The following is a 27,565-nucleotide window of genomic DNA, read 5'->3' as shown; positions in this document are numbered from 1 at the left end:
GAGAGAGAGAGAGGACAGAGAGAACAGACACAGAGAGAGAGAGCGAGAGAGAGAGAGGACAGAGAGAACAGACACAAAGAGAGAGCGAGAGAGAGAGGACAGAGAGAACAGACACAGAGAGAGAGAGAGAGAGAGAGAGAGGAAAATGAAAGCAGGTGATGGAGGAGAGGGGGAGGGGAGAAAGAGGATGAATGAAAAGGGGGGAGAAAGAGAGGGGGAGGGAGAAAAAGAGAGAGTGGGAAAAAGAGGGAGAAAGAGAGAGAGGGAGAAAGAGAGAGAGAAAGAGAGAGAGAAAGAGAGAGAGAAAGAGAAAGAGAAAGAGAAAGAGAGAGAAAGAGAGAGAGAGAGAGAGAAAAAGAGGGAGAAAGAGAGAGAGAGAAAGAGAGAGAGAGAGAAAGAGAGAGAGAAGGAGAAAGAGAGAGAGAAGGAGAAAGAGAAAGAGAGAAAGAGAGAGAGAAGGAGAAAGAGAAAGAGAGAAAGAGAGAGAGAAGGAGAAAGAGAGAGAGAAGGAGAAAGAGAGAGAAGGAGAAAGAGAGAAGGAGAAAGAGAGGGAGGGATAAAGAGAGAGAAGGAAAGAGGGAGAGAAAAAGAAGGAAAGAGGGAGGGGGAAAGGAGGAAAGAGGGAGGGGGAAAGAAGGAAAGAGGGAGGGAGAAAGAAGGAAAGAGGGAGGGAGAAAGAAGGGGGAGGGAGAAAGAGAAGGAAAGAAAGGAGAAAGAATGAAAGGGAGGGGAGGGAGGGAGAAAGAGAGAAGGAAAGGGGGGACGGAGAAAGAGAGAGAAGGAAAGGGAGGGGGAGGGAGAGAGAGAATGAAAAGAGAGACACTGGAGAGAAAAGAGGAAGGGAGGGCAGAGAATGAGAGTGAGAGGGTGAAAGAGGCGGGAGGGGGAGAGGGAGGCAGTGAGCAAACAAAAAAGAGAGGAAAGGGAGGGGAGAGAAAAGGGAGGGGGAGAGGGAGTGAGCAAGCAAGAGGGAGAGAAAGAAATGACTAAATGAAAGGCAGACAAAATGAAAGATTAAATCGTGTAGAGAGGGAGAGAGAGACAGAGAGAGCACGAGAGATGACAAAATGAAAGATTAGATCATGAAGAGAGAGAGAGAGATGACAAAATGAAAGATTAGATCATGAAGAAAGAGACAGAGAGAGAGAGCGAGAGACAGAGCGACAGAGAGAGCGACAGAGAGAGAGAGAGACAGAGACAGAGAGAGAGAGCGACAGAGAGAGAGAGAGCGACAGAGCGACAGAGAGACAGAGAGAGAGAGAGACAGAGAGACAGAGAGACAGAGAGAGAGAGAGAGAGAGACAGAGAGAGAGAGAGACAGAGAGAGAGACAGAGACAGAGAGAGCGAGAGAGAGCGAGAGACAGAGAGAGAGCGAGAGACAGAGAGAGAGAGCGAGACAGAGAGAGAAAGCGAGAGACAGAGAGAGAGAGCGAGAGACAGAGAGAGAGAGCGAGAGACAGAGAGAGAGAGAGAGAGATGACAAAATGAAAGATTAGATCATGAAGAAAGAGAGCGAGTTGAAAGAGCTTTAAACAGACATTTGAGGCTGTTGGGACGAAATATGGAGAAAGGTTTCACCTAAAAGGAGGGAGAACATTTTAAACAACAAATATCACATTTTCTCAAACTGTGAATGTTCCAACTAATCACCACTAAACCAAACTACTGAACACACCAAAGGTAAATGTTAACCTTAATCCTGTGGTTACCAGCCCAGAACTCACCACATTCTTCCTGTTGTGATGTTTCAGGTGCTTCAAGGACCTCATTCTCCAGACAGAGAGACAGAGTGTCTCAGAGACAGAAGAGAGGAAGTGTTCTGCTCCTATTTATACTCAGGAAGGAGGCGGGCCTTCTGGCTCCTCCCCCTACCAGAGTGTGTGTGTGTCTCTCTCTCTCTCTCTCTCTCTCTCTCTCTCCACACAAGTACAAAACATTATGAGCGCCAGCTCTTTCCATGACAGACTGACCAGGTGAAAACTATGATCCCTTATCGATGTCACTTGTTAAATCAAACTTTGTCACATGCGCCGAATACAACAACTGTAGACCTGCTTACTTACAAGCCCTTAACCAACAGGTGTAGACCTCACAGTGAAATGCTGACTTACAAGCCCTTAACCAACAGTGCAGTTCAAGAAAGAGTTAAGAAAATATTTACCAAATAAACTAAAGTAAAAAATGTGAAAAAATAACACAAAATAACAATAACGAGGCCAAGTCAGTGTGCGGGGGTCATTTGTACATGTACCCACTGTAGCGCCTTACGGTCAGATGCCGAGCAGTTGCCATACCAGGCGGGGATGCAACAGGTCAGGATGCTCTCGATCTATCCACTTCAATCAGTTTAGATGAAGGGGAAGAGACAGGCTAAAGAAGGATGTTTAAGCCTTAAGACAATTGAAACATGGATCGTGTATGTGTGCCAAACAGAGGATGAACGGGCAAGACAAAGTGCCTTTGAACGGTTATGGTAGTAGGTTTGAGTCAAGAACTGCAACGCTGCTGGGTCTTTCACACTCAACAGTTTCCCCATGTGGATCAAGAATGGTCCCCCACCGGCCTCACAACCGTGTAACCACGGCAGCCCAGGACGTCCACATTGGGCTTCTTCACCTGTGGGATGGTCTGAGACCAGCCACCGAGGCAGCTGATGAAACTGAGTTTACACAACCAAAGAATTTATACACAAACTGTTAGAAACCATCTCAGGGAAGCTCATCTGCTCGTCGTCCTCACCAGGGTCTTGACATGACTGCAGTTTGGCGTAGTAACCGATTACAGTGGGTAAAATGCTCACCTTCGATGACCACTGGCACGCTGGAGAAGTGTGCCCTTCACAGATGAATCTCGGTTTCAACTGTACCGGGCAGATGGTATGGGCAGGCATAAGCTACGGACAACGAACACAATTCCATTTTATCGATGGCAAGTTGAATGCACAGAGATACCGTGATGAGATCCTAACGCCCATTGTCGTGCCATAATGCACGGTCCCATGTCGCAAGGGTCTGTACACAATTCCTGGAAGCTGAAAATGTCCCAGTTCTTCCATGGCCTGCATACTCTCCAGACATGTCACCCATTGAGCATGTTTGGGAATGAAGAGGAGTGGCACAACATTCCACAGGCCCCAATCAACAGCCTGATCAACTCTATGTGAAGGAGATGTGTCGCGCTGCACGAGGCAAACGGTGGTCACACCAGATACTGACAGGTTTTCTGATCCACACCCCTATCTGTTTTAAACAGTTATCTTTGACCAACAGATGCATATCTGTATTCCCAGTCCTGTGAAATCCATAGACTAGGACCTAATGCATTTATTACACTGATTTCCTTATGAACTGTAACTCAGTAGAATATTTGCAATTCTGGCATGTTGTGTTTATATTTTTGTTCAGTATAGTTTCCTCAGATGCTCTTCTGTTATGAAACCAACCAGGTTGATAGTTACACTAGAAGAATACTGACTGAATCAAATAATCATGAATTTTGGGCTCCCGAGTGGTGCAGCTGTCTAAGACACTACAGTCCCTGGTTTGAATCCAGGTGGGATCACATCCGGCTGTGATTGGGAGTCCCATATGGCGGTGCACAATTGGCCAAGCATCTCCGGGGTAGGCCGTCATTGTAAATAATAATTTATTCTTAACTGACTTGCCTGGTTAACACTACACCACTACTGGGGGAAACTGGGCTCAACACTGTCCCCTGGTCAACACTACACTAGTACTGGGGGAAACTGGGCTCAACACTGTCCCCTGGTCAACACTACACTAGTACTGGGGGAACTGGGATCAACACTGTCCCCTGGTCCCCTGGTCAACACTAGACTAGTACTGGGGGAAAATGGGATCAACACTGTCCCCTGGTCAACACTACACTAGTACTGGGGGAAACTGGGATCAACACTGTCCCCTGGTCTGTCCCCTGGTCAACACTACACTAGTACTGGGGGAAACTGGGCTCAACACTGTCCCCTGGTCAACACTACACTAGTACTGGGGGAAACTGGGTTCAACACTGTCCCCTGGTCAACACTACACTAGTACTGGGGGAACTGGGATCAACACTGTCCCCTGGTCTGTCCCCTGGTCAACACTACACTAGTACTGGGGGAAACTGGGCTCAACACTGTCCCCTGGTCAACACTACACTAGTACTGGGGGAAACTGGGTTCAACACTGTCCCCTGGTCAACACTACACTAGTACTGGGGGAAACTGGGCTCAACACTGTCCCCTGGTCAACACTACACTTGTACTGGGGGAAACTGGGCTCAACACTGTCCCCTGGTCAACACTACACTAGTACTGGGGGAAACTGGGCTCAACACTGTCCCCTGGTCAACACTACACTAGTACTGGGGGAAACTGGGTTCAACACTGTCCCCTGGTCAACACTACACTAGTACTGGGGGAAACTGGGCTCAACACTGTCCCCTGGTCAACACTACACTAGTACTGGGAGAAACTGGGTTCAACACTGTCCCCTGGTCAACACTACACTAGTACTGGGGGAAACTGGGCTCAACACTGTCCCCTGGTCAACACTACACTAGTACTGGGGGAAACTGGGCTCAACACTGTCCCCTGGTCAACACTACACTAGTACTGGGGGAAACTGGGCTCAACACTGTCCCCTGGTCAACACTACACTTGTACTGGGGGAACTGGGATCAACACTGTCCCCTGGTCAACACTACACTAGTACTGGGGGAAACTGGGTTCAACACTGTCCCCTGGTCAACACTACACTAGTACTGGGGGAAACTGGGCTCAACACTGTCCCCTGGTCTGGTGTTGTAATAGACAGTATGTGAGACACCATGATTCTAATGAGTAATGGTTAGACAACAACACACTGGGACACTTCTAGAGATAACTAACACTAGCTTTAAGTAGATCAGATTCACAGAGGTTTGTTTAAAGCATATTTCTGAATCAAATATCAGTCAGTAAAGTTGGTATAATACATGGTCTGGAAGAGGGGGAACAACATGATGGAGAGAATATGAAGGAGAGAGGGAGAAAACAGATGGAGAGAACATGGTGGAAAGAGGGAAGAGGGAGGATACGCTTTCAGAGGAGAGGACAAAATGGGGGCGTAATGGAGGAAGCACAGGGAGAGAGGGAGAGAGAGTGAGCAGAGAGAAAGAGAGCAGAGAGAGAGCTAGAACAGATGATTGCATGGAATGAAAGAGGGATTGAGGGGGGAGGGAAGGGAGGAGATAAAGAGAACAGGGGAGGGAGGGAGTGAAATGGTGGAGTGAGGGAGAAGGAAAATAAGAGGCAGCAGCAGTGGGGGAAGGGAGAATAGTAGAGAGAGAAAGAGAGAAAGAGAGAGGAGATGGGGGCAGGGAGCAATGTGAGAGAGAAAGAGAACGGGAGGGGCAGGGTGCAACGTGAGAGGGAGGGAGAGAGAGAGAGAGAGAGAGAGAGAGAGAGAGAGAGAGAGAGAGAGAGAGAGAGAGAGAGAGAGAGAGAGAAAGAGAACGGGAGGGGCAGGGTGCAACGTGAGAGGGAGGGAGGGAATGCAGAGAGAGGGAGGGAGGGAGGGAGGGGGAGAGAGAGAGAGAGAGAGAAAGAGAGAGAGGGAGAGCGCAATGGAGCGAAGGAGGGAGGGAGTAGGAAGGGAGTGAGTGAGTGAGATGGAAACCGAGAGCAAAAGAGAGAGAAACCAAGAGCGAGAGAGGCAGAGACAGAGAGAGTGGGGAAGAATGAGAGACGGACAGAGCAAAGAGGAACAGAAAGAGAGAGAGGGGGAAGGGAAAGAGAGAAACAAGACCGAGAGAGAGAGGCAGAGACAGAGAGTGGGGGAGAATGAGAGAAGGACAGAGGAACAGAAAGAGAGAGAGGGGGAAGGGAAAGAGAGAGAGAAACATATAGAGAGAGGAGAGATAAAGTCTTGCTCCATGATGTGTTGTTACACAAACATGGCGACCACAAAACCGTTTAATACACAGACAGCTTGAGAATATTAGTTCGATCAGTGAATTCAAGAACACAGGTTCATGGAGCTATACTCCCTGTATCTTCATACCCATGGGAGCCGAAACGTCCGAACCACGTTAGCCTATGGTCATCTAGCAAGGCAAAGACCCTGTAGCCTAGCCAGGCATAGACCCTGTACCCTAGCCAGGCACAGACCCTGTACCCTAGCCAGGCACAGACCCTGTACCCTAGCCAGGCACAGACCCTAGCCAGGCACAGACCCTAGCCAGGCACAGACCCTGTACCCTAGCCAGGCATAGACCCTGTACCCTAGCCAGGCATAGACCTGTACCCTAGCCAGGCATAGACCCTGTACCCTAGCCAGGCACAGACCCTGTACCCTAGCCAGGCACAGACCCTAGCCAGGCACAGACCCTGTACCCTAGCCAGGCATAGACCCTGTACCCTAGCCAGGCACAGACCCTAGCCAGGCACAGACCGTAGCCAGGCAAAGACCCTGTACCCTAGCCAGGCACAGACCCTAGCCAGGCACAGACCCTAGCCAGGCACAGACCCTAGCCAGGCACAGACCCTGTACCCTAGCCAGGCACAGACCCTGTACCCTAGCCAGGCACAGACCCTGTACCCTAGCCAGGCACAGACCCTGTACCCTAGCCAGGAATAAATAAATAAATAATAATAAAATAATAAACATTCACCTGCTGTAAGGTAGGAGGTAGACTACCAGGTTAAACATTCACCTGCTGTAAGGTAGGAGGTAGACTACCAGGTTAAACATTCAACACACCTGCTGTAAGGTAGGAGGTAGTCTACCAGGTTAAACATTCACCTGCTGTAAGGTAGGAGGTAGTCTACCAGGTTAAACATTCACCTGCTGTAAGGTAGGAGGTAGTCTACCAGGTTAAACATTCACCTGCTGTAAGGTAGGAGGTAGACTACCAGGTTAAACATTCACCTGCTGTAAGGTAGGAGGTAGTCTACCAGGTTAAACATTCACCTGCTGTAAGGTAGGAGGTAGTCTACCAGGTTAAACATTCACCTGCTGTAAGGTAGGAGGTAGTCTACCAGGTTAAACATTCACCTGCTGTAAGGTAGGAGGTAGTCTACCAGGTTAAACATTCACCTGCTGTAAGGTAGGAGGTAGTCTACCAGGTTAAACATTCACCTGCTGTAAGGTAGGAGGTAGACTACCAGGTTAAACATTCACCTGCTGTAAGGTAGGAGGTAGTCTACCAGGTTAAACATTCACCTGCTGTAAGGTAGGAGGTAGACTACCAGGTTAAACATTCACCTGCTGTAAGGTAGGAGGTAGTCTACCAGGTTAAACATTCACCTGCTGTAAGGTAGGAGGTAGACTACCAGGTTAAACATTCACCTGCTGTAAGGTAGGAGGTAGACTACCAGGTTAAACATTCAACACACCTGCTGTAAGGTAGGAGGTAGTCTACCAGGTTAAACATTCACCTGCTGTAAGGTAGGAGGTAGTCTACCAGGTTAAACATTCACCTGCTGTAAGGTAGGAGGTAGTCTAAAAGGTTAAACATTCACCTGCTGTAAGGTAGGAGGTAGACTACCAGGTTAAACATTCAACACACCTGCTGTAAGGTAGGAGGTAGTCTACCAGGTTAAACATTCACCTGCTGTAAGGTAGGAGATAGTCTACCAGGTTAAACATTCACCTGCTGTAAGGTAGGAGGTAGACTACCAGGTTAAACATTCAACACACCTGCTGTAAGGTAGGAGGTAGTCTACCAGGTTAAACATTCACCTGCTGTAAGGTAGGAGGTAGTCTACCAGGTTAAACATTCACCTGCTGTAAGGTAGGAGGTAGTCTACCAGGTTAAACATTCACCTGCTGTAAGGTAGGAGGTAGACTACCAGGTTAAACATTCAACACACCTGCTGTAAGGTAGGAGGTAGTCTACCAGGTTAAACATTCACCTGCTGTAAGGTAGGAGGTAGTCTACCAGGTTAAACATTCACCTGCTGTAAGGTAGGAGATAGTCTACCAGGTTAAACATTCACCTGCTGTAAGGTAGGAGGTAGTCTACCAGGTTAAACATTCACCTGCTGTAAGGTAGGATGTAGTCTACCAGGTTAAACATTCACCTGCTGTAAGGTAGGAGGCAGTCTACCAGGTTAAACATTCAACACACTTGCTGTAATGTAGGAGGTAGTCTACCAGGTTAAACATTCACCTGCTGTAAGGTAGGAGGTAGTCTCCCATGTTAAACATTCAACACACCTGCTGTAAGGTAGGAGGTAGTCTACCAGGTTAAACATTCACCTGCTGTAAGGTAGGAGGTAGACTACCAGGTTAAACATTCAACACACCTGCTGTAAGGTAGGAGGTAGTCTACCAGGTTAAACATTCACCTGCTGTAAGGTAGGAGGTAGTCTACCAGGTTAAACATTCACCTGCTGTAAGGCAGGAGGTAGTCTACCAGGTTAAACATTCACCTGCTGTAAGGTAGGAGGTAGTCTACCAGGTTAAACATTCACCTGCTGTAAGGTAGGAGATAGTCTACCAGGTTAAACATTCACCTGCTGTAAGGTAGGAGGTAGACTACCAGGTTAAACATTCAACACACCTGCTGTAAGGTAGGAGGGAGTCTACCAGGTTAAACATTCACCTGCTGTAAGGTAGGAGGTAGTCTCCCAGGTTAAACATTCAACACACTTGCTGTAAGGTAGGAGGTAGTCTACCAGGTTAAACATTCACCTGCTGTAAGGTAGGAGGTAGTCTACCAGGTTAAACATTCAACACACCTGCTGTAAGGTAGGAGGTAGTCTACCAGGTTAAACATTCACCTGCTGTAAGGTAGGAGGTAGTCTACCAGGTTAAACATTCACCTGCTGTAAAGTAGGAGGTAGTCTACCAGGTTAAACATTCACCTGCTGTAAGGTAGGAGGTAGTCTACCAGGTTAAACATTCACCTGCTGTAAGGTAGGAGGTAGTCTACCAGGTTAAACATTCACCTGCTGTAAGGTAGGAGGTAGACTACCAGGTTAAACATTCAACACACCTGCTGTAAGGTAGGAGGTAGTCTACCAGGTTAAACATTCACCTGCTGTAAGGTAGGAGGTAGTCTACCAGGTTAAACATTCACCTGCTGTAAGGTAGGAGATAGTCTACCAGGTTAAACATTCACCTGCTGTAAGGTAGGAGGTAGTCTACCAGGTTAAACATTCACCTGCTGTAAGGTAGGATGTAGTCTACCAGGTTAAACATTCACCTGCTGTAAGGTAGGAGGCAGTCTACCAGGTTAAACATTCAACACACTTGCTGTAATGTAGGAGGTAGTCTACCAGGTTAAACATTCACCTGCTGTAAGGTAGGAGGTAGTCTCCCATGTTAAACATTCAACACACCTGCTGTAAGGTAGGAGGTAGTCTACCAGGTTAAACATTCACCTGCTGTAAGGTAGGAGGTAGACTACCAGGTTAAACATTCACCTGCTGTAAGGTAGGATGTAGTCTACCAGGTTAAACATTCACCTGCTGTAAGGTAGGAGGCAGTCTACCAGGTTAAACATTCAACACACTTGCTGTAAGGTAGGAGGTAGTCTCCCAGGTTAAACATTCAACACACCTGCTGTAAGGTAGGAGGTAGTCTACCAGGTTAAACATTCACCTGCTGTAAGGTAGGAGGTAGTCTACCAGGTTAAACATTCACCTGCTGTAAGGTAGGATGTAGTCTACCAGGTTAAACATTCACCTGCTGTAAGGTAGGAGGTAGTCTACCAGGTTAAACATTCACCTGCTGTAAGGTAGGATGTAGTCTACCAGGTTAAACATTCACCTGCTGTAAGGTAGGAGGTAGTCTACCAGGTTAAACATTCAACACACCTGCTGTAAGGTAGGAGGTAGTCTACCAGGTTAAACATTCACCTGCTGTAAGGTAGGAGGTAGTCTCCCAGGTTAAACATTCAACACACCTGCTGTAAGGTAGGAGGTAGTCTACCAGGTTAAACATTCACCTGCTGTAAGGTAGGAGGTAGTCTACCAGGTTAAACATTCACCTGCTGTAAGGTAGGATGTAGTCTACCAGGTTAAACATTCACCTGCTGTAAGGTAGGAGGTAGACTACCAGGTTAAACATTCACCTGCTGTAAGGTAGCAGGTAGTCTACCAGGTTAAACATTCAACACACCTGCTGTAAGGTAGGAGGTAGTCTACCAGGTTAAACAATCAACACACCTGCTGTAAAGTAGGAGGTAGTCTCCCAGGTTAAACATTCACCTGCTTGCTGTAAGGTAGGAGGTAGTCTACCAGGTTAAACATTCAACATAGTTTTACTGGACCATTAAAATGTGTCCTATGTACTGGTTCCATAGACTACAGTTCTACTGCACCTTCCTCCTCTCACCAATGGGCCCAGCAAGTTCTAATGATGACAGTGAAACATAATAGGTTATAGACAGTAGAGATCGAATAGGTTATAGACAGTAGAGATCTAATAGATTATAGACAGTGGAGATCTAATAAGTTATTGACAGAAATATAATACAGTAGATTACATACAGTAGAGATCTAATAGATTGTAGACAGTAGAAATCTAATAGGTTATAGACAGTAGAGATCTAATAGGTTTTAGACAGAGATCTAATAGGTTATAGACAGAGATCTAATAGGTTATAGACAGTAGATATATAATAGAGTATAGACAGTAGATATCTAATAGGTTAGACAGTAGAGATCTAATAGGTTATAGATAGTGGAGATCAAATAGGTTATAGACAGTAGAGATCTAATAAATTATGGACAGTAGAGATCTAATAGAGTTTAGAGAGTAGAGATCTAATAGGTTATAGACAGTAGAGATCTAATAGGTTATAGATAGTATAGATCTAATAGATTATAGACAGTAGAGATCTAATATATTGTAGACAGTAGAGATGTATAGACAGTAGAGATCTAATAGATTATGGACAGTAGAGATCTAATATGTTATAGATAGTAGAGATCTAATAGGTTATAGACAGTATAGATCTAATAGATTATGGACAGTAGAGATCTAATCCCTTATACTACCCACCACTGCGACCTGTATGCTCTAGTCGGCTGGCCCTCGCTACATATTCGGCGCCAGACCCACTGGCTCCAGGTCATCTATAAATCTATGCTAGGTAAAGCTCCGCCTTATCTCAGCTCACTGGTCACGATAACAACACCCACCCGTAGCATGTGCTCCAGCAGGTATATCTCACTGGTCATCCCCAAAGCCAACACCTCAATTTTCATTTTTATGATTAGAGTGATGATAACAACTGTTGAGTTCATTAATTAAGAGAGAGGCAGTGGGCTGAACACAAGACTACAACAAGACGACAGTACACTAGGCCCTCGCAAGAATCCCAAAATAATTTTGTTCTTGCACTTTCCACTTTACTATCAAAACTGGTTGATGGTGGACTACAGGAAACGGAGTACCAAGCACGCCCCCATTCACATCGACAGGGCTGTAGTGGAGCGGGTTGAGAGCTTTAGGCTCCTCGGTGTCCACATCACTAAGGACCTATAGTGCCTTCAGAAAGTATTCACACCTCTTGACTTTTTCCACATTTTGACCAGGGACGTTTTCCAATGCCTCGTAAAGAAGGGCACCTATTGGTAGATGGATATTGAACATTGAATATCCCTTTGCACATGGTGAAGTTATTAATTACAATTTGGATGGCGTATCATTATACCCAGTCACTACAAAGATACAGATGTCCTTCCTAACTCAGTTGTCAGAGAGAAAGGAAACTGTTCAGGGATTTCACAAAGCCAACTGTAACTTTAGAACAGTTACAGAGTTGAGTGAAAATGGTGTAACAGCATCTCTTCAATATCAGGAGGTTGGCCCCCTAAGACCGCCTACAGATGCACCATTGAGAGCATCCTGTCAGTCTATCACAGCCTGGTAGGTTTGGGTGATAATCTTTATATCACACCTTCATACCGACCGTGTGCCATCCAGGGACATTCGGTAATACCAGCACTGAACACCAGGGCTGCTATTTTGGAACCCCACTGAGCCTCTGTAATCCGTAGGTTAGCAATACTAACAAGTACATGTGAAATCCCATTCAGAATGCTACAGTAACTCCATTCTAACCAGCGCATTGCCAACATTTTATAGAGTCTCTGACCTAAACCATGCTGACCCTAACCCTAACCCTAAACCATGCTGACCCTAACCCTGACCCTAACCCTAAACCATGCTGACCCTAACCCTAACCCTAAACCATGCTGACCCTAACCCTAAACCATGCTGACCCTAACCCTAACCCTAAACCATACTGACCCTAACCCTAACCCTAACCCTAAACCATACTGACCCTAACCCTAACCCTAAACCATACTGACCCTAACCCTAACCCTAACCCTAAACCATACTGACCCTAACCCTAACCCTAACCCTAAACCATACTGACCCTAACCCTAACCCTAACCCTAAACCACACTGACCCTAACCCTAACCCTAACCCTAAACCATACTGACCCTAACCCTAACCCTAACCCTAAACCATACTGACCCTAACCCTAACCCTAACCCTAAACCATACTGACCCTAACCCTAACCCTAAACCATACTGACCCTAACCCTAAACCATACTGACCCTAACCCTAACCCTAAACCATACTGACCCTAACCCTAACCCTAAACCATACTGACCCTAACCCTAACCCTAAACCATACTGACCCTAACCCTAACCCTAACCCTAAACCATACTGACCCTAACCCTAACCCTAACCCTAAACCATACTGACCCTAACCCTAACCCTAAACCATACTGACCCTAACCCTAACCCTAAACCATACTGACCCTAACCCTAACCCTAAACCATACTGACCCTAACCCTAACCCTAACCCTAAACCATACTGACCCTAACCCTAACCCTAACCCTAAACCATACTGACCCTAACCCTAACCCTAACCCTAAACCATGCTAACCCTAACCCTAAACCATACTGACCCTAACCCTAAACCATGCTAACCCTAACCCTAAACCATACTGACCCTAACCCTAAACCATGCTGACCCTAACCCTAACCCTAAACCATGCTGACCCTAACCCTAAACCATGCTAACCCTAACCCTAAACCATACTGACCCTAACCCTAAACCATGCTGACCCTAACCCTAAACCATGCTGACCCTAACCCTAAACCATGCTGACCCTAACCCTAAACCATACTGACCCTAACCCTAAACCATGCTGACCCTAACCCTAAACCATGCTGACCCTAACCCTAAACCATGCTGACCCTAACCCTAAACCATGCTAACCCTAACCCTAAACCATGCTAACCCTAACCCTAAACCATGCTGACCCTAACCCTAAACCATGCTGACCCTAACCCTAAACCATGCTAACCCTAACCCTAAACCATGCTAACCCTAACCCTAAACCATGCTGACCCTAACCCTAAACCATACTGACCCTAACCCTAAACCATACTGACCCTAACCCTAACCCTAAACCATGCTAACCCTAACCCTAACCCTAACCCTAACCCTAAACCATGCTGAACAACAATATAAATGCAACATGATGCAACATGGTCCCATGTTTCATGAGCTGAAAAAAAATATCACAGAAATGTTCCATACGCACAAAAAGCTGATTTCTCAAAAATATTGTGGACGAATTTGTTTACATCTCTGTTAGTGAGCATTTCTCCTTTGCCAAGATATTCTATCCACCTCACAGGTGTGTTTAATCAAAAAGCTGATTAAACAGCATGACCATTACACAGGTGCACCTTGTGCTGGGGACAATAAAAATGCCACTGTAAAATGTGCAGTTTTGTCACACAACACAATGCCACAGATGTCTCAAGTTTTGAGGAAGCATGCAATTGGCATGCTGACTGCAGAAATTTCCACCAGAGCTGTTGCCAGAGAATTTCATGTTCATTTCTTTACATTGTTTTAGATCACTCATTTTGCAGTACATCCAACTGGCCTCACAACCGCAGACCACGTGTATAGCTTTTGTGGGCAAGCGCCCCATGGTGGGGTTATGGTATGGGCAGGCATAAACTACGGACAACGAACACAATTGCATTTTATCGATGGCAATTTGAATGCACAGAGATACCGTGACGAGATCCTGAGGCCCATTGTCTTGTTATTCATCCGCCACGATCACCTTATGTTTCAGCATGATAATGTACATACTGTTTGTCCTGTCCAGTCCATCACCTCATGTTTCAGTATGATAATGCACAGCTTGTTTGTCCTGTCCAGTCTAGAGGTCGACTGATTATGATTTTTCAACGCCAATACCGATACCGATTATTGGAGGACCAAAAAATCCAATACCGATTAATCGGCCGATTTAAAAAAAAATCTATTTGTAATAATGACAATTACAACATTACTGAATTAACACTTATTTTAACTTAATATAATGCATCAATAAAATCAATTTAGCCTCAAGTAAATAATGAAACATGTTAAATTTGGTTTAAATAATGCAAAAACAAAAGTGTTGGAGAAGAAAGTAAAAGTGCAATATGTGCCATGTAAGAAAGCTAACGTTTCAGTTCCTTGCTCAGAACATGAGAACATATGAAAGCTGGTGGTTCCTTTTAACATGAGTCTTCAATATTCCCAGGTAAGAAGTTTTAGTTTGTAGTTACTATAGGAATTATAGGACTATTTCTCTCTTTACCATTTGTATTTCATTTACCTTTGACTATTGGATGTTCTTATAGTCACTTTAGTATTGCCAGTGTAACAGTATAGCTTCCGTCCCTCTCCTCGCTCCTCCCTGGGCTCGGATCAGCAACACAACGAAGCAGTGTTACCCATACAGAGCAAATGAAACAACCACTCCATGCAGAGCAAAGGAAACAACCACTCCAAGGCTCAGAGCGAGTGAAGTTTGAAAGGCTATTAGCGCGCGCTAACTAGCTAGCCATTTCACTTCGGTCACACCAGCCTCATCTCGGGAGTTGATAGGCTTGAAGTCATAAACAGCGCAATGCTTGACGCACAATGAAGAGCTGCTGGCAAAATGCACGAAAGTGCTGTTTGAATGAATGTTTACGCACCTGCTTCTGCCTGCCACCACTCAGTCAGATACTTGTATGCTCAGTCAGATTATATGCAACGAAGGACACGCTAGATAATATCTAATAATATCATCAACCATGTGTAGTTAACTAGTGATTATGATGGATTGTTTTTTATAAGATAAGTTTAATGCTAGCTAGCAACTTACCTTGGCTTACTGCATTCGTGTAACAGTCAGTCTCCTTGTGGAGTGCAATGAGAGAGAGGCAGGTCGTTATTGCGTTGGACTAGTTAACTGTAAGGTTGCAAGATTGGATCCCCCGAGCTGACAATGTGAAAATCTGTTGTTCTGCCCCTGAACGAGGCAGTTAACCCACCGTTTCTAGGCCGTCATTGAAAATAAGAATGTGTTCTTAACTGACTTGCCAAGTTAAATAAAGATTAAATAAAAGGTCTAAAAAAATTACATAAAAAAAAAAAAAATCGGCACCCAAAAATACCGATTTCCGATTGTTATGAAAACTTGAAATCGGCCCTAATTAATGGGCCATTCCGATTAATCGGTCGACCTCTAGTCCAGTCCATCACCTCATGTTTCAGCATGATAATGCACAGCTTATTTGTCCTGTCCAGTCCATCACCTCATGTTTCTGTATGATAATGCACAGCTTATTTGTCCTGTCCAGTCCATCACCTCATGTTTCTGTATGATAATGTACAGCTTGTTTGTCCTGTCCAGTCCATCACCTCATGTTTCTGTATGATAATGTACAGCTTGTTTGTCCTGTCCAGTCCATCACCTCATGTTTCTGTATGATAATGTACAGCTTGTTTGTCCTGTCCAGTCCATCACCTCATGTTTCTGTATGATAATGCACAGCTTGTTTGTCCTGTCCAGTCCATCACCTCATGTTTCTGTATGATAATGCACAGCTTGTTTGTCCTGTCCAGTCCATCACCTCATGTTTCTGTATGATAATGCACAGCTTGTTTGTCCTGTCCAGTCCATCACAGGGTTCTAATAGTGTTCTGTCTGTCCTGTCCAGTCCATCACAGGGTTCTAATAGTGTTCTGTCTGTTTGTCCTGTCCAGTCCATCACAGGGTTCTAATAGTGTTCTGTCTGTTTGTCCTGTCCAGTCCATCACAGGGTTCTAATAGTGTTCTGTCTGTCCTGTCCAGTCCATCACAGGGTTCTAATAGTGTTCTGTCTGTCCTGTCCAGTCCATGACAGCGTTCTAATAGTGTTCTGTCTGTCCTGTCCAGTCCATCACAGGGTTCTAATAGTGTTCTGTCTGTCAACTTCACACAGCCATTGAAGAGGAGTGGCATAACATTCCACAGGTCACAATTAACAGCCTTATCAACTCTATGTGAAAGAGATGCATGAGGCAAATGGTGGTCACACTAGATACTGACTGGTTTTCTGATCCATGACCCTACCTTTAAAAAATAAAAAGGTATCTATGCCCAACAGATGCATATCTGTATTCCCAGTCATGTGAAATCCATAGATTCAGGCCTAATACAGTTCATGTAACATTTTACAAAATGTAACTCAGTAAAATCTTTGAAATTATAGCATGTTGTGTTTATATTTTTGTTCAGTATATATAGTTAGAGGAATTTGATGTGAGCTAGCAACAGACAGACTGGTTTCGTGCGGACAAACCAAATACAGTCACTCAGCAACCGGACACGAACACAATCTGTGGAGAAAAACACATGTTCAAATATTTGCATAACCTTTGATTGGAGGATAGCTGTGGGGGTTATCCAATCAAGATCAAATCTTCTGTTCTCCTCAAGTTCATTAATGGCAATTTTGAAGAAAGACCAGTCTCTTTGACACGTAACATTAATTTTAGCTAAACAGACTGGCAACGAGGCTAGATTGGTACCAGTTTAGAGTTGTGGTTTGTTGGTTAGTACTAGTACACCGTATACAAAGGTATTTGGAAAAAGCCATGGGATGGTTTTTAAATACCGTTGAAACTATTTCTTTGAAGTTTTTTTAAACAAATGGTAATATTTGTAGCCATTTTAAGTAAATAGCTGAAGTCAACTTGTGCAATACAACAGGAGATAAAGAAGACCAGGTTCTTAATTTCTTTTTGCTCGTCCTCAGTCACGTGATATTTGTTTACAAGCACACAACAATGAGAGACCGGAGCCTTGTAAGTCACTCACTGTTGTGCAGCTCATGCCAGGTGATCTGGAATTCACAACTAAATGTTTGCCAGCTAGATATCTTATAACCAACTAACTGTCTAAAATGTGATAAATGCAATGCATTTAATGCTTTGCTCTAATTTAGTAGCTAGTTCGCTATCTAGCTAAGTGGTTAACCTCTTCATCCTACCCCCTCTTTTTTCGAACATTCTGTTAAAAATCGCGCAACATTTCAGCGTCCTGCTACTCATGCCAGGAATATAGTATATGCATATGATTAGTATGTGTGGATAGAAAACACTCTGAAGTTTCTAAAACTTGTTAAATCACGGCTGTGACTATAACAGAGCGTGTGTTTCATCGAAAAGCGCAAGAAAAACTTGTCACTGAAAGCTGAAAAAAGTATCCATGCGCCCCTTTCACCAAATTTAATATGGACACGGATGCATTTCCTACAGCTTCCACACGATGTCGCCAAAAACGTCATTTTCATTGACAAAAATCCTTTGAGACATTACCAATAGATCCGTCATTCCATCCAGCCTACCTCAATCGATTTTGGAAGATTGAAAAATGGACATTGTTTTCTTGAGTAGCTGCTATTGAATACTGATCGCCCAGTGATCAATTTGATCGCTTATTAACGTTTACAAATACCTAAAGTTGGGTTACAAAAGTAGGTTGAAGTGTTTTGTCAAAGAATATAGGCAACTTATATCATTTTTAAAAATGACGTTGCGTGTTGGAAGAGAGCTTTTTTCGTGAAGCAGACAGGCTATACAAATGGATATTTTGGGCATTCATGGACGGATTTAATCGGGAAAAAGACCAATTTGTGATGTTTATGGGACATATAGGAGTGCCAACAAAGAATATCATCAAAGGTAATGAATGTTTTATATTTTATTTCTGCGTTTTTGTGTAGCGCCGGCTACGCTAATTATTTTGTTTACGTCGCCTTCAGGCATTTTGGGGTGTTGCATGCTATCAGATAATAGCTTCTCATGCTTTCGCCGAAAAGCATTTTAAAAATCTGACTTGTTGGCTAGATTCACAACGAGTGTAACTTTAATTCAATACCCTGCATGTGTATTTTAATGAACGTTTGAGTTTTAACGAGTACATTTAGCATTTAGCGTAGCGCATTTGCATTTCCAGGTGCCTACTTGAGACGTCTGCGTCTCAAGTAGGATCAAGAAGTTAAGAGTTGTGGTTTGATGGTTGGCACTAAACTGAGTCAAAAAAAAGAATCGTCCCTTTTTCAGAACTCTTGTCTTTCAATGATAATTCGTAAAAATCCAAATAACTTCACAGATCTTCATTGTAAAAGGTTTAAACACTGTTAACCATGCTTGTTCAATGAACCATAAGCAATGAATGAACATGCACCTGTGGAACGGTCGTTAAGACACTAACAGCTTACAGGCAATTAAGGTCACAGTTATGAAAACTTAGGACACTAAAGAGTGACTGACTCTGAAAAACACCAAAAGAAAGATGCCCAGGGTCCCTGCTCATCTGCGTGAACGAGCCTTGGGCATGCTGCAAGAAGGCATGAGGACTGCAGATGTGGCCAGGGCAATACATTTCAATGTCCGTAATATGAGACACCTAAGACAGCGCAACAGGGAGACAGGACGGACAGCTGATCATCCTCGCAGTGGCAGACCACGTGCAACAACACCTGCACAGGATCAGTACATTCGAACAGCACACCTGCGGGACAGGTACAGGATGGCAACAACTGCCCGATTTACACCAGGAACACACAATCCCTCCATCAGTGCTCAGACTGTCCGCAATAGGCTGAGAGAGGCTGGACCGAGGGTTTGTTAGGCCTGTTGTAAGGCAGGTCCTCACCAGACATCACCGGCATCACAAAGCAGTGTCGCACTGCTTTGCTTTATCTTGGCCAGGTCGCATTTGTAAATGAGAACATGTTCTCAACTGGCCTACCTGGTTAAATGAAGGTGGGGAAAAAACACCAATCGGGACAAGTTCTTCCAGTTGAAAAATATGATGTAAAGGTGTTACAAGCCGATGACAGAGAACATAAAAGCCCTTTTCTGAACAATAAAAATGGCCAAATAAAAAGGTAGTAAACCCAAAATGGCTTTATAAAAAAAGTATACCAGTGACTGAGCCTACGAGTGACTAGAGAAGGCCAGTCAACCCTGGTATATAAAGTGCAGTGGTGTGTAAGGGTTTTGCAGTTTAAAATAAATCTCAATGTGCCATGGTAAAGGGTGTCAATTGATTCCAAACACTGAGCAGAAGCATTCATATATAAAATATCCCCATAGTCTAGTATAGGCATAAATGTAGCTGATACTAGCCTCCTTCTGGCTTCAAAAGAAAAACAGGCCTTGTTCCTAAAATAAAATCCCAACTTCAGTTTACATTTTTTTGTAAGTTCTTGAATGTGCAATTTAAAAAAGAGGCCATCATCAATTCAAATTCCAAGATATTTATATGAGGTTAGTCTCAATCTCCTTGCCCTGACAGGTAGTAATAGGTGAAAGGTTCAGAGGTCTATTTCTTGCTTTAGAAAACACCTGTAGTTTAGTTTTGTCAGTATTGAGGATAAGCTTTAATTGAAAGGTATGTTGAACAGTATAAAAAGCAGTTTGCAAGTTCTGGAAAGCTTTTGTGAGAGACGAGGCACAACAATAAATAACAGTATCATCAGCATAAGTGAAGTTGTGCATTTTGCACATTTTTGTCTAAATGATTAATATAAATAGTGAATAAGATGGGACCAAGTACACAGCCCTGGGGCACACCACTACAGACAGAAATGAGCCCATCAAACAGAGTGCACTGAGTTCTATCAGACAGATAGTTAGCAAACCATGCAACTGCATGCTCCGAAAGACCTACTCTCGACAATCTCTGTCTCAGTATAGCATGATCAACTGTATCAAAAGCCACAGTGCTGTTTTTTGTCAAGGGCTTCAGTGATATCATTTAAAACATTCATGCCTGCTGTAATTGTGCTATGTTTTTTACTGAAGCCCGAATGGTAATCTCCTGTACCACCTCAATGACATTACTATTACTATTATCTACTGAACCACCTTCATGACATTACTATAATTTACAGTACCACCTCCATGACATTACTATAATCTACTGTACCACCTCCATGACATCAATCAATCAATCAATCAAATTTATTTTATATAGCCCTTCGTACATCAGCTGATATCTCAAAGTGCTGTACAGAGATGACATTACTATAATCAACATGACCACCTCCATGACATTACTATTGCTATAATCTACTGCACCACCTCCGATATTAATATAATTTACAGTACCACCTCCATGACATTACTATAATCAACATGACCACCTCCATGACATTACTATAATCTACTGTACCACTATTACATTACTATTAATATAATCTACTGTACCACCTCCGTGACATTACTATAATCTACTGTACCACCTCCATGACATTACTATAATATACTGTACCACCTCCATGACATTACTATAATCAATCTGACCACCTCCATGACATTACTATAATCTACAGTACCACTATTACATTACTATTAATATAATCTACAGTACCACCTCCATGACATTACTATAATCTACTGTACCACCTCCATGACATTACTATAATCTACTGTACCACCTCAATGACATTACTATAATCTACTGTACCACCTCCATGACATCACTATAATCAACATGACCACCTCCATGACATTACTATAATCAACATGACCAACTCCATGACATTACTATAATCTACTGTACCACTATTACATTACTATTAATATAATATACAGTACCACCTCCATGACATTACTATAATCTACTGTACCACCTCCATGACATTACTATAATCTACTGTACCACCGCATTGATATTACTATAATCTAATATACCACCTCTATGACATTACTATTACTATAATCTACTGTCCCACCTCCATGACATTACTATAATCTACTGTACCACCTCCATGACATTACTATAATCTACTGTACCACCTCCATGACATTACTATAATCTACAGTACCACCTCCATGACATTACTATAATCTACTGTACCACCTCCATGACATTACTATAATCTACAGTACCACCTCCATGACATTACTATAATCTACAGTACCATCTCCGTGACATTACTATAATCTACTGTACCACCTCCATGACATTACTATAATCTACTGTACCACCTCCATGACATTACTATAATCTACTGTACCACCTCCATGACATTACTATAATCTACAGTACCACCTCCATGACATTACTATAATCTACTGTACCACCTCCATGACATTACTATAATCTACTGTACCACCGCATTGATATTACTATAATCTACTATACCACCTCTATGACATTACTATTACTATAATCTACTGTCCCACCTCCATGACATTACTATAATCTACAGTACCACCTCCATGACATTACTATAATCTACTGTACCACCTCCATGACATTACTATAATCTACTGTCCCACCTCCATGACATTACTATAATCTACTGTGCCACCTCCATGACATTACTATAATCTACTGTACCACCTCCATGACATTACTATAATCTACAGTACCACCTCCATGACATTACTATAATCTACTATACCACCTCCGTGACATTACTATAATCTACTGTACCACCTCTATGACATTACTATTACTATAATCTACTGTACCACCTCCATGACATTACTATAATCTACTGTCCCACCTCCATGACATTACTATAATCTACTGTGCCACCTCCATGACATTACTATAATCTACTGTACCACCTCCATGACATTACTATAATCTACAGTACCACCTCCATGACATTACTATAATCTACAGTACCACCTCCGTGACATTACTATAATCTACAGTACCACCTCCATGACATTACTATAATCTACTGTACCACCTCCATGACATTACTATTACTATAATCTACTGTACCACCTCCATGACATTACTATAATCTACTGTACCACTTCCATGACATTACTATAATCTACAGTACCACCTCCATGACATTACTATAATCTACTGAACCACCTTCATGACATTACTATAATCTACTATACCACCTCCGACATTACTATAATTTACAGTACCACCTCCATGACATTACTATAATCTACTGTACCACCTCCATGACATTACTATAATCTGCTGTACCACCTCAATGACATTACTATAATCTACTGTACCACCTCCATGACATTACTATAATCTACAGTACCACCTCCATTACATTACTATAATCTACTGAACCACCTCCATGACATTACTATAATCTACTATACCACCTCCGTGACATTACTATAATCTACTGTACCACCTCTATGACATTACTATAATCTACTATACCACCTCTATGACATTACTATAATCTACAGTACCACCTCCGTGACATTACTATAATCTACAGTACCACCTCCATGACATTACTATAATCTACTGTACCACCTCCATGACATTACTATTACTATAATCTACTGTACCACCTCCATGACATTACTATAATCTACAGTACCACCTCCATAACATTACTATAATCTACTGAACCACCTTCATGACATTACTATAATCTACTATACCACCTCCGACATTACTATAATTTACAGTACCACCTCCATGACATTACTATAATCTACTGAACCACCTTCATGACATTACTATAATCTACAGTACCACCTCCATGACATTACTATAATCAACATGACCACCTCCATGACATTACTATAATCTACAGTACCACCTCCATGACATTACTATAATCTACTGAACCACCTTCATGACATTACTATAATCTACAGTACCACCTCCATGACATTACTATAATCTACTGAACCACCTTCATGACATTACTATAATCTACTATACCACCTCCGACATTACTATAATTTACAGTACCACCTCCATGACATTACTATAATCTACATGACCACCTCCATGACATTAGTATAATCTACTATACCACCTCCATGACATTACTATAATCTGCTGTACCACCTCAATGACATTACTATAATCTACTGTACCACCTCCATGACATTACTATAATCAACATGACCACCTCCATGACATTACTATAATCTGCTGTACCACCTCAATGACATTACTATAATCTACTGTACCACCTCCATGACATTACTATAATCTACTGAACCACCTTCATGACATTACTATAATCTACTGTACCACCTCCATGACATTACTATAATCTGCTGTACCACCTCAATGACATTACTATAATCTACTATACCACCTCCATGACATTACTATAATCTACTGTACCACCTCCATGACATTACTGTAATCTCCAGTACCAGACTATCAACTCATAAACCAGATGTTCAGTAGCACCTGGTATGCAGTGTTTATTCACCAAGATCTGACTACTATTAATTATCTATTACATTGGGCGTACCTGTAATGCAGTACAATAATCCATATCATTGTGTTGCCTAAATATCTGTCCCTGACTGTATTGTGGGTGCAATTCATTATCAGGTAGAACAGAAAAGCAGCAGTACACCAGACCTGGTAGGGCCAGAACTGTGTTCCCCTGGACTAGATTTTAATTGTTGTTGAGGCTAATGCTGATGCTTCACAAAAGACTAGAGATTGGGTCAGAAATCCATTCATTTGGAACAAGAAGCATCAGCCTCGAGTCTATTGCATGTTGATGCAATGGAGTGTCTGCAACAACGTATCTTCACCAACTCAGACCTGGCAGACCTACATTATCAGTTTCAAAGTAGCCTAACCATTCCTCCATGGTCGTACCAATTGTATCCAACAGCACAAAAAAACATCGGGACTTGTTTCAATTGGTTGGTCATTATTAGCCTCTGAACACGCGCTGTATCTTTAAATGGGCCGATAACTTGGCAGGAAAACTAAGTTGAAGAAAGACAGGTTCTGGACGGGCCTACTAAAGATAGGTTCGGCCAGACCCGCTAGTGGCATGGAGGGCTCAGCTCTGAGATGGGGATACCTAGTGTGGCCTCGCTACTCGTTTATGGGTCTCTTTCACACTCCCTCCATCCCACCCTCACGACGCCATCGGTTTGTGGCATGGGACATAGAGTGTGGAAGTCAAATAAAAGACGACATTTTGGCTACATAGTGGCTGACGTAGACTGGCTTTTTGTTTACAAGCCGATGTTAACCGCCATAAAGATAACGAAACAACCGCGTAAACAAGCACATTACACACTCGCGATACACAGAGAGCCATTTCCAAACCGAGTGAAAAGGAATGAGATAAATGACGCTAGACTAGAAACACTGTCGCCTCTCCGGCCGGTCTACTCTATTCGCTCTGTTGTTTCCTTCCTTTATTTCACCAATGAACATATATTCAACTCACCTGGTTCCAAAAGAGGTTTATGGTGGCGAAGTGATTGTGGTGGGTGTTAATATGAGAAACCAGTTTGAACGTGGTGTCCCCCGTTGACGTTGTATGTAGAGCAGGACGGAAGGAGGAAGGGATTGAAAGAGGGGTGACGTAAATGAAGAAACAACAGAGACCTCCTCCTCCTCCTCCTCGCTGGCAGACAGGAGAGAAGTGCTGATAAACTGACATGGAGAATAGACACCTCGTTCGTATTGCCATTTTTACTAAGATATAATACATTTACCACCTTTACTTTCTTTTTAGTCATAGACCACATTTCGGTAGGCCAATAGGCTCCAACTCAAGGTCTGCCCCTAGCGGACTAAACCTCATTCCATGGTGAAGGAAGTTTATAGTGAACTTCACCATCAGAGAGAGTGGAGCAGAGACCAGGCTTTGCGGAATCTCGCTCCGACTTCATCGATTCGCTCAAGGTCAAAAATCATGAAACGCCTACCTTGTATCTATGTTTGTCCTCTGTAGTTGCGTGCCTTTCTTTGTTTGCTGAAATCTATACTTTTTCAATAAACATTCATCAAATACAACCACCGACGTTTATTCTCGTTTCTGAAGTAAAGGGATGACATGACGTATGCCTTTGTGTCCAATCAAATCACACGATCTACAGCTAGTGACAACCATTCAAATGTAGATCATTACAGGCGCCAGTAAACAATACATTTGTTCCATAACTTTATTGACTTGGCACATTTCTGTCCAGACTCTAGAGATACTGAGAAATAACGAGGGAGAAATCATATAAATATTTTTATATAGGTTTCATTTACACACTTCATCGGATTTACATTGACACGTGTGCTGAGTTGCCACCTTCGAGAAACGGAAACAAGCAAAAAGTCGGTGGTTGTATTCACGTTTATTGAAAATGTATGGATTTCAGCAAGCAAAGAAAGGAAAGCAACTATTGTTACAAAGGTCTCTAACCATGGAGTGGACTTTGGTCCGCAAGGTCTGCCACATGCAACCAATAGAGGCAATAATTATAAAAATGTTCTTCTCATTACTCTCTATTTATAACTGATAATAATAATAATCGATATAGTCGGGGCTAGATTCCGCAAAGCCTGGTCTCTTCTCCACTCTGTTGGTGAAGTTCGTAAACTTCCTTCACCATGGAGTGGAGTTTGGTCCGCAAGGTCTGCAACCAATATTGGCATTAATTATTAAAATGTTCTTCTCATTACTCTCTATTTATAACTGATACTAATAATGAATAATATCTCATTAAGTCCTTATTGAGCGTTAAGCCACCAGAGGGCGCTCTAGCACAATATACCCTGCAGACAGGCTTGGTGCAGACCATAGAGAATAATAGAGGCCCCTAGTCGCCAAAAGATTCTATTAATATAGGTTGTATTTAATATAGTTAACTGGGTGGGACTTCCAACTTTATTGGCTGATCCATCCCGATAACCCTGTTGGAGTCATGTCCTATCTGGATCATCATGAAGAAAAATTACTACTTCAATATGGAGATTGCCTCAATGGCGCTGCCCATGCTGTTATGCTATAATGGGAGAGATTTGATTTTATGCTATAATGGCAACAGATATAAAGATGAGTCCTCTATCTATCTCTATGGCGCAGGCCCAGACTTGCCTTGTATTTTTGAAGGAGAGTAATTCCTTTAATTCCTCAGTTTGGAACTCGGTAGTGAGTGTTGCAACCGAGGACAGATGATTTTTATGCTGTACACACTTCAGCACTTGGCGGTCCCGTTCTGTGAGCTTGTATGGCCTTCCACTTCTCGGCTCATAGACGTTTCCACTTCACAATAACAGCACATACACAGAACCCAAACCGGCTGCGCGCGTGCGCCATCATGCGCTATCATGCATACATTTATTTTGTCCCCCTACACCAAATGCGATCATGACACGCAGGTTAAAATATCAAAACAAACTCTGAACCAATTACATTAATTATGTTATTCTATAGACCATACTGTATTAATAATACCAGGGTAGGTTACTTTATGTTATTCTATAGACCATACTGTATTAATGATACCAGGGTAGGTTACTTTATGTTATTCTATAGACCATGCTGTATTAATAATACCAGGGTAGGTTACTTTTTGTTATTCTATAGACCATACTGTATTAATGATACCAGGGTAGGTTACTTTATGTTATTCTATAGACCATACTGTATTAATGATACCAGAGTAGGTTACTTTATGTTATTCTATAGACCATACTGTATTAATGATACCAGAGTAGGTTACTTTATGTTATTCTATAGACCATACTGTATTAATAATACCAGGGTAGGTTACTTTATGTTATTCTATAGACCATACTGTATTAATAATACCAGGGTAGGTTACTTTATGTTATTCTATAGACCATACTGTATTAATAATACCAGGGTAGGTTTATGTTATTCTATAGACCATACTGTATTAATGATACCAGGGTAGGTTTATGTTATTCTATAGACCATACTGTATTAATGATACCAGGGTAGGTTACTTTATGTTATTCTATAGACCATACTGTATTAATAATACCAGAGTAGGTTACTTTATGTTATTCTATAGACCATACTGTATTAATGATACCAGGGTAGGTTACTTTATGTTATTCTATAGACCATACTGTATTAATAATACCAGGGTAGGTTACTTTATGTTATTCTATAGACCATACTGTATTAATGATGGTAGGTTACTTTATGTTATTCTATAGACCATACTGTATTAATGATGGTAGGTTACTTTATGTTATTCTATAGACCATACTGTATTAATGATACCAGGGTAGGTTACTTTATGTTATTCTATAGACCATACTGTATTAATAATACCAGGGTAGGTTACTTTATGTTATTCTATAGACCATACTGTATTAATGATACCAGGGTAGGTTACTTTATGTTATTCTATAGACCATACTGTATTAATAATACCAGGGTAGGTTACTTTATGTTATTCTATAGACCATACTGTATTAATGATACCAGGGTAGGTTACTTTATGTTATTCTATAGACCATACT

At 42.6% G+C, this 27,565-nt stretch overlaps 1 protein-coding gene across 7 annotated transcripts in view; it reads right to left on the bottom strand.

The window, feature by feature from the left end:
- Positions 1-25,181, bottom strand: part of znf710b (zinc finger protein 710b) — a 47,914-nt gene extending 22,733 nt beyond the window's left edge. For 2 of the 7 annotated variants that reach the window (XM_090222078.1, XM_090222080.1), the window contains exons 1-2: positions 2,090-3,686; positions 1,726-2,052 (exon numbers count right to left, since the gene is read on the bottom strand). In XM_090222078.1, the coding sequence (XP_090078204.1) occupies positions 1,726-1,770 (45 nt within the window). In that variant the 5' untranslated portion in view covers positions 1,771-2,052; positions 2,090-3,686. Of the gene's footprint in view, positions 1-1,725; positions 2,053-2,089; positions 3,687-24,518 lie in introns of those variants that run through there. The other 5 variants (XM_036963403.2, XM_036963404.2, XM_090222079.1 and 2 more) reach the window with 4 other exon arrangements.
- Between the last annotated feature and the right edge of the window lie 2,384 nt (positions 25,182-27,565).

The sequence above is a fragment of the Oncorhynchus mykiss genome, chromosome 26 (assembly GCF_057628025.1).
Source record: "Oncorhynchus mykiss isolate SJ-2025 chromosome 26, ASM5762802v1, whole genome shotgun sequence".
Taxonomy (NCBI): Eukaryota; Metazoa; Chordata; class Actinopteri; order Salmoniformes; family Salmonidae; genus Oncorhynchus; species Oncorhynchus mykiss.
Note: the sequence above shows the minus strand (reverse complement) of the source record. Positions and strands in the feature narration are given on the sequence as shown.